Genomic DNA, 8,790 nt, shown 5'->3' on the forward strand with positions numbered 1-8,790 from the left:
AAAAACTTGCCGTTTTTGGTTTTAACTCATTAGAACCAAGCCAAAGGCAATTGACCATACATCTCAAGTCTCGAATGAGACTTATTCATTGGTGGGTGGCTGTTTAGCATCCAACAAGAGACCTAATCTGTGACAAATTCACAACAAGGCAATAGAGGATTTCAGAAATCCCACGATTCCTCTATACCCACCACACCATTGCCTTTCTCCCTTTCTCAGTTCCTCACCACAAAACCCACCACTTTTATTGAAAGCCACTACTCCCAAACTTCACTTTGTATATTTGTATACATATTCCCTCCATTTAGTCTCCTATATTGGTTTCTCTTTGACACCGTTCAATGTCTATCTTCACTCAAACCAAGCTCCTCCCAAGCCCCAAACACCATGTTCACACAATATGCCACTCTCCACTCCTCCGAACAACTGTCCATTGCTCTGTCTCCACCACCGCAAAGCCGAAGCCAGTCCCCGAAAAGCTCATCATTGAACCTCCCCGGCTGCAGCAGCTGGAACCCTCACCGGACAACATCCGGCCGATGCTCAATGACCCGAGTCTACTATCAACGTGGTCTCACCGTGCATGGGTAGCGAGCGGATGCACCACCGTGCTAATTTCTCTAGCTAAATCCGTAGCGGGTGCAGCCCATTCACACATATGGGCCGAGCCCATTTTAGCAGGCTTGGTCGGGTACGTGTTGGCGGATCTCGGATCCGGAGTTTACCATTGGGGCATTGACAACTATGGTGGTGCCTCAACTCCAATTTTTGGTGCCCAAATAGAGGCATTCCAAGGTCACCATAAGTGGCCATGGACAATCACTAAGCGCCAATTTGCTAACAATTTACATGCCTTGGCTCGTGTCATAACTTTCACAGTGCTTCCCTTAGACCTTGCCTTTGATGATCCTATTCTTCATGGCTTTGTTGCTGTTTGCTCTGGTTGCATTATGTTTAGCCAGCAATTTCATGCTTGGGCTCATGGCACAAAGAGCCGGCTACCTCCATTGGTGCTGGCATTGCAAGATTCCGGCTTACTGATATCTCGGTCGCAACATTCGGCACACCACCGGCAACCTTATAACAACAACTACTGCATAGTGAGTGGAGTTTGGAATGAGTTTTTGGATAAGCAGAAGGTATTTGAAGCGTTGGAGATGATCTTGTTTTTTAAGCAAGGGTTAAGACCTAGGTCTTGGAGTGAACCTAGCTCTGAGTGGATTGAAGAGGCTGAGACTATTTCTCAACTTGCAAACAATTGAACCTTTCTTTATTCTTTTTCTCGTTTTCAATTGACTTTGCTCTGGTTCATATATTGATTTGCTTGCCCAGTGCAGAGTGTAATTTGTGAAATTCCTTTTCGAGAGATTGGATTATATATGTAAGATAATGTAATTCCAGTACATTGAAGATACAATAGCTTGAACTATTACATTCTTTCTTTCTCTTGTTGATGAACTTCATCCTCGATCTATTCAGTCTTGTAGCAAAATTGTGAAGTGTTTGTCCTATATTTGAAAAGTGAGATCTTACCAATGTTTTTATACGGATTTGAATCTCTCCGATTATTGCAAATTGGTTTTTGTTATAATGCTCATATTACTTTATTACAGAATTAGAGCAGTTTTGTTCGCATAACTCAATATAAATTATTTATGTGCACGGTTTGAAAAATCGCCATATATATAGCGGCGCAGGAGCTTGTGAAAATATGAATTATTTGTCTCACATTGAGAAAATAAGACATTATAAATGTATTTGTAAGAATTTGAGTCTCTCCAATGTACTCCATTATCTTAAAATTGATTTTCGCCATTTGGATTTGAACCGGTGCAGCATGTAATGACGTCCGACCTCTAGAATTCGACAATGACTGAAAAACAAGGGTGTCCTTCCAATATATAACCAAGTGGAACTATCCTTAAGGGGCATTCAATACACAATAAGAATGTGAAGGTATATAATTAAAGATAGGATTAAATTCAGTTTACCCCCTTAAGGTTTGGGGGTAACTTCATGTTAGTCCCTGCGTGGTCTCAATTTAATCAGAAACATTCCTGAACTTTCCAATTTCAGTCAGTCGTGTCCAATTTCTCAAACTCCGTCTAAATTGGACGTTAAGTCCGACAATGGGGCCCACTTTAAGGGCTAAAAGGGTCATTTCAAGACAAAAAGAACCCACGACAAAAAAAAAAAAAAAATCTTCTTCTTCCTTCGATCCTCCTCTCCTCTCCCTAACAATATGAACCTCATCAATCTGGCCTTCCTCTTCTCATCTTCATCGTTCAAACCGCTATCCACCTCTTCTGCCCTTGAGAGAACTAGATGTCGGGGCACATGACAGTGAACCTGGACTCGCCATACTTGATTCCAACCTTGTTAGGGTTCTCAGTCGAGAAGATAGAGCATCCGAATGTTGAGGGAAAGAGAAGCGGAAGTAGTCGGGTTTGATCCGCCGTTCAGATTGGGTGAGTTGATGCCCATGTACTGGACGCCTACTTGTTGGAGATCAAACTGGGGGTTCTTGGATTTCATGGCCAGGATTATGACGAAGACCAGCAGGGTCAGGAAGGAGAAGAGCAGGAAGAGGCAGCAGCAGCAGCCTTTGGAGGTGCACAAGGAGGAGGACGGATATGATGTCGTTGGGTAGTAGTGCTGGTGGCGGTTGCTGTTGTTGTGGTTTGATGGCCTGTGGTCGCCGTTTGAGGTGGGCCCGTTGGCATTTGCAGTGGCCTCAATCTGCGGAACATTTGATGGTGGTGAAATGGGGTTTGGTGGAGGGTGAGTAGATGGGCTTTTGGGGTTTGAGAGAGAAGGAGAGGGATTGGAAGGGAGAGGTGGACGCCATTGTTGGAAGAGAAGGAGGATAGGAGGAAGAAGGAGAATTTTTTTTTTTTTGGTCATGGGTTCTTTTTGTCTTGAAATGACCATTTTAGCCCTTAAAGTGGACTCCATTGTCGGACTTAACGTCCAATTTGGACGAAGTTTGAGAAATTGGACATGGCTGACTGAAATTGGAGAGCTCAGAGATGTTTCTGATTAAATTGAGACCACATGGACTAACATGAAATTACCCCTAAATCTCAAGGGGATAAACTGAATTTAAGTATTAAAGATATATATATGATCAAAGGATTGTTGTTCTGTACTTTTGTGTGCTTTTGCTACTCAATAATGGAAGAATGTATAGGCATATATACGAGGAATACATGATAGCTATTATAGACTTATAGATTAGAGAGTTACATAATACATACGACCTTAAATAAGAAGTCACTGAGCCAAGTCAGCCAACAGATATTATAGCAAAAATTGATTTTTTTTTTTTTTTTTTTTTTATGTTGAAAGACGAGTAAAAGAGAGGAGCAACCGCCCTACACAGTAACACTCACTTGTATTAATCATAGAAAAAAAACAGAGCACCAACAGAGGGGGACCAAACCAAAATGTCTCAAAACAATGAATCATAGAAAATATATATTCATCACAAAGCAGAATAGGCCGTTACATACAATTCCGCTGTCATTTAACATAGACATATACGAAGCTAGTGGTAGTACCCACAAGTGGTACGTACATATAGTCATACTCATTATACATTCAAATGCGTAGAGGTAGCGGATACCCTTCTTTAGTACTACTCCAGAGACGCTAGAGGAGTGCACATCGGTGCTTAACTTCCTAATACAAGAAATTTATTGTAATTAGACAAACTAAAAACATAAGATGGGCCTAGGGCAAAACAGCCCAGCCCAAAATAGTAAGCCCAAGAGCATCCAAATGGTAGTCAAACTCCAGAGCCCATTCAGCAGACTTGATCCCGGCCCATCATCCCGGACGACATGCCGTACGTCACCAGCCCAGCGCGTCCGCCCGACCCGCATTGCTACAGTGCTACAACTCTTGCCGCCTCGATCTACGCCACCCCGACCTCCCGCCGCTTTGACCCAAACTGCCGTGCTCCACCCCTGTTCAGTATACACTATCCCATGACATCTCCACCTTCTGCCACCACTCTGCCTCACCACCCAAAGAGAACCCAGAATTCTTTGGTTGCGTTATGTTTTGCCAACAATTTCATGCTTGGGCTTATGGAACAAAGAGCCGGCTACCGCCATTGGTGACGGCATTGCAAGATTTCGGCATACTGATATCTCGGTCGCAACATTCTGCGCACCACAAGCAACCTTTTAACACTAATTACTGCATAGTGCGTGGGATTTGGAATGAGTTTTTGGACAAGCATAAGGTTTTTGAGGCATTGGAAATGATCTTGTTTTCTAAGCTAGGGTCAAGACCTAGGTCTTGGAGCGAAACCTACCTATGAGTGGACTGAAGAGGCTGAGACTACTTCTGAACTAGTAAATGTAAACAATTGAACAATCTTGTTCGCCTACTCATTAATTATTATGCTCAGTTGTGCTCAATACTGAGAGAAATAAGTAAATTTCAACCACTTTATTATTATCCACTGTGTGACTGAATTTTTGCAGAAAATTTCAGCGGATTTTATGATGAGAATGAATCCTTGTATTTTTTAGATCTTCATTTCCCTGTTTTTCGGTTCATACTTCATAGATTTGCTTGTTCACTGGTTCGATGATATTTGTCCATGTACACTAACATCATCCCTTGTAGTTCCAACATCATGTTCCAGCAAAAACAGAACTTTTTTGTGTTCTTCCAACACTTCTTTAATAAACCACATCTCAAATTGAGGTGGGAGTCGAGGAGACCGAGTTGTGAGAAATGTAGCAAATTTCTCCTTTATAAGATGAAAAGCATTGAACATCGTTAGTCTGTTGGACCAACTAGCATTACAAAGGGAATCACAAATGAGTCATTTTTACATATAATCCTATTTAACTCCAATATGTTGAGATATCTCATTTGTTAAGTGTCAGCTCCAACTAGGGTAGAGATGGAAGATACACAGGGAAACCAATATCGGCGTATACCATCTTTGTGGCCATCATCAATCATTGCAAGGCCCTCCTGATACAAACAATGGTATTTTGAGCCCCGGAAATCGTACTGTACATGTAAAAGACAAAAGGGAAAGAGAGGATACTAAATTACTTAAGGTGAGAAACTTACATCTAGTAAAGTGTCCAAGGCATCAATTGCACGGCCACTGGTCCAAGATAGCCGTCTCTCTACCTCATCAACAGTCACAAAGCCTTGAGACTAAAGAGAAGACAAGCAGGAAATAACTGTAAATAATCATTCTAGAATCTCGATGGTAAATAGCGAAACATTTACTCGAATTTTATACAGATGAAGGTAGAAGGACAATAAAGTAAGAAAGTTGGAACCTGGGCAAGCTCTAAAATTTCATTATGGTCTTTGTTCAACTCAGTTGGAACAGAACGAACAAGCTTCCTCTTTCCAACAGAAATAACCTCAAAACCATTACCCAATACCTGGAATCAAGCAAGAGATGACAGTATAATGCATCACATAGTCAATAATCATGCATTACAGAGTCGTAACTAATAATGAATTATATAGTTCCACTACCATGTGATACCAACGGAAATGACATGTAGAAACAAAAATTAATTTGTCTTTCAGTAATCACTAGGCTAGAAGGCAGAATAGCAACAGTATTAGTTATTCCTACGAAAGATATGTGGGTGATAGGCATAGGCTGGAGTGCTGATTTGGTGTTCAGATGAATCAACCCATAACAAATTGTGGTAAGAATTTAAGCATTCATGCCAAGTTATCCAACACAGAACCTCATCTAGCAAGACAATAGGAGAGCACAGATTTTCTTTTTTCCCTTTGTGGGTGAAAGGGCCAATTGACTCATGTAACAGATTCCTAAGGTCGTACTCAAATTAATTTTGGATTGAAACTTGCACAAGTAATGTACGCACAAGCTAAATCATATTACCTTCAGCTTACTTATAGCACGCAGGCAATCATCCTCGGAAACAGCTTCACGATCATTTTTTCGTCTCCGACGAAGCAAATTGCAGAGTTCCTGCAGGTTGATCAAGCCTCCATTGTGGGGTCTTGTTGCTAAGCAGATATCAACAATTTGCACTCCTGTCTAACCAAGGAGCTCAATATTAGAACATTTATACAATATTTACAAATATTCCCAAGCAAAATGCAGAGACTAGTGACTGAATCAATATATAAATGTTATAGAATATTGCATACTGAATTTGCAATAAATTCATTTGGAGCCTGGAGCATGAGTATCTAAACTATTTAGCAGTAACAATAAGAATAGCCAATCTTGCAGATATGCAAAGACACTAGGAAGATGGTACCAACCAAGTTCATAGTAGAAGTCACCGATCCCCAAAAGCTCTGCCCAGAAACCCTTATTGGAGGCCAAGGGGTCTACTCCAACCTTTGTGCACATATCATGAAATTGTGATCTAAAAGCAGGATTCTTGCGAATGTCATTCTGTGCATCCATATTAACACTCAGTACAAATTTATTCCAATAAGAAAAAGATTCACCAAATTTCTTCTGAAAGTGCTGGAAAAGAAAACTCGACCTTGTGTTTGCGAGCAAAATCTTCTAATTGACTTTTAAAAGTGGCAAGCTGTTCCTTCATGAGATCAGTTCTAATCTGGGCCACATTCTGGCCCAGCGCCCGATATTGGTCCTGCAGAGCAGCATACACAGTTACTCATATTGGAATAATTAGTAGCAATAATCACTGGTAAAGAAGAAACAAACCCTAGCAGCAGCAGCATTCTGCAAACCACCAATACCAGGTCTCCTCCTCATTTTCTTCTATGAGTCTACACCCACTTTGATAGAGTTGAAGAAGGGGAAGCTGCAAAAAAAGCAAACTAATAAGTCTAGTAAGAATCACAATCTAAACTAGAGTCGAAATCATCAAAAGACTTTATCCTCTTTCCCGGTCAGTGCCCTGTAACTTGAATTACGGACACCAAGCACACCCTGTACACGCAGACCCACCCTGATCAGATTTTCGACCGTCCTCTAGGGGCGTAGAATCCCTTCCTAAACTAATTTCCCCGGACCTAACCAAATCCTATCTCTCACTAATTAGAAATAAAAACCATTTCACTTCAATATTCCTTTCCTCTCTGAAGACAAACCGATCCAACAAATCCAAATCTCAGCAAATTCCTCTCCTCTTTGCTCATTAAAGAGTTCGTCATACATTCGAAACCTAAAAAAATATTACAAGCTACGACTATGTAACTAACCGCCAAAGTACAATGCCATTAAACTAAGATGTCTTATATGTTCCCTAAAACACTAGCAAGGACATATTATATATAGATTTTGTGGCATTAAGCTCAATAGCATTATATGAACTATTACTGAATTTCGATTCCTAAAGTTGAAACACAGAGCAAAATATGAATATATTATCCAGAGAATGCAATTCAATTGAATTCATCAGCCACAGTATATCATAGTCGAATCAGATTATAGAAATAAACTATCAGCCGAAACTGCAACAACTCATCTAAATCCACAGACTAGTTGGAAAATCAAATTATTCCAAATTATATCAGACATAATCTACATAAAGAAGTTCATAGCGGATTGAGAAATCAATCTGTCCTCGTAAATACGCTTCTTGAAAAAGAAATCTTTGGCTCTCCCAAAAGATTGAAATTAAGAATCGATAAAGTCAGATTGAGAAAAGCCCAAATTACAAATGGTTTTGGTCTACAAATTGAAGTACCTAAAGTTAAGTTGGGTCTCAAATGCGATGACTGCCGTCGCCGATGTACCAGCGGGATGGGAGAGTATTAGCCGCGACCGAATGAGATGGTGTCTGAGATCTTTAGCTTCTTTTCTCTTCGACCAAAGGAGAAAAGCTTTTTTTTTTTTTTTTTTGGCTGAATGTTTGTTTTCTTTTTTAATTATACTCCCAAAACCACATAGCATTAAGCAGTCATCTAAATAAAAATAAATAAATAAAGAAACAAAAAGAGTGCGGGAACACAATACTGACAGTCTGTGAATATTTTTTTTTTTTTTTTGAATAAAGGGTTGGTGTAGTTGTCTCGACAAATTAGAGACATTAGAGCCTAAACTCCTAATTACAATAAACATCTAGAGAACATTCTAAATACTTTCCTACTAATTTTTGGATTGAAACGGAAGCCCCAAAACATGTACTAGGAAACACAGCACCTTAATCAAAAAAGAATATTGCAGGCGTCCCTCTCTTATTTTAAGCCCAAACACCAGATGATTCTGGTCACCACCTAAAAGCTAGACATCCAACTCTAAATCATATCAACACCTAAACCCAAGGCAATGGCTCAAAATCCTTCTTTTAGGCTCGAAGTCGACTTGAAAAATTCCACGGATACGTTTCGAACTCGCATATCGAAGCAAAATCCACACTATTTCTCTTCCAATCCTCCACCGTGTCTTAACGTCAATCTTGAACATCTTCGATACGTTAAGCATCAAACCTTCATAAGAAAAGATAGCTTCGGAACTATACAAAAATGTACAAATCTTGCCGATGCTGAGAGACTCAAAAGTTTGTATGACTCAAAATTTCTCATATGTACACCCGTAAGAATGTTTAAGACACCAAGGCAAGTATATGCTGATTTTCGAAAAAAAATATTAGAGACTTAAGATTTTGGGTAGAAGAAAATGGGTGCTAACGGTCGAGTCACGGATGAGTATTTGTGGGATCTTGAAGAACATTAATTGGGAAGAATCTAAAGTCTAGATAAGTTTTGGGAAAATCAGCACATACTAGTCTTGGTGTATCACACATCTTTGTGGGAATATGAAAAATCTTTCGTCGTGGCTCTTTT

At 40.0% G+C, this 8,790-nt stretch overlaps 2 protein-coding genes across 2 annotated transcripts; one reads left to right on the top strand and one right to left on the bottom strand.

Annotated features, from left to right (window-relative positions):
* The first annotated feature begins 247 nt into the window (after positions 1-247).
* LOC133731961 (fatty acid desaturase 4, chloroplastic) lies at positions 248-1,437 on the top strand. The gene has a single exon (XM_062159410.1). It carries the CDS (start codon positions 342-344, stop codon positions 1,260-1,262), a length of 921 nt encoding a protein of 306 aa, XP_062015394.1. The 5' UTR covers positions 248-341; the 3' UTR covers positions 1,263-1,437.
* Positions 1,438-4,735: 3,298 nt separating this feature from the next.
* Positions 4,736-7,858, bottom strand: LOC133732037 (vacuolar protein sorting-associated protein 22 homolog 1). Its single transcript, XM_062159494.1, has 8 exons — positions 7,692-7,858; positions 6,704-6,803; positions 6,519-6,629; positions 6,289-6,424; positions 5,900-6,054; positions 5,316-5,423; positions 5,098-5,187; positions 4,736-4,995 (listed from the first exon to the last, which is right to left on the bottom strand). Exons 2-8 carry the CDS (start codon positions 6,752-6,754, stop codon positions 4,894-4,896), a joined length of 753 nt encoding a protein of 250 aa, XP_062015478.1. The 5' UTR covers positions 6,755-6,803; positions 7,692-7,858; the 3' UTR covers positions 4,736-4,893.
* Between the last annotated feature and the right edge of the window lie 932 nt (positions 7,859-8,790).

Source organism: Rosa rugosa, chromosome 2 (assembly GCF_958449725.1).
Source record: "Rosa rugosa chromosome 2, drRosRugo1.1, whole genome shotgun sequence".
Classification (NCBI taxonomy): domain Eukaryota; kingdom Viridiplantae; phylum Streptophyta; class Magnoliopsida; order Rosales; family Rosaceae; genus Rosa; species Rosa rugosa.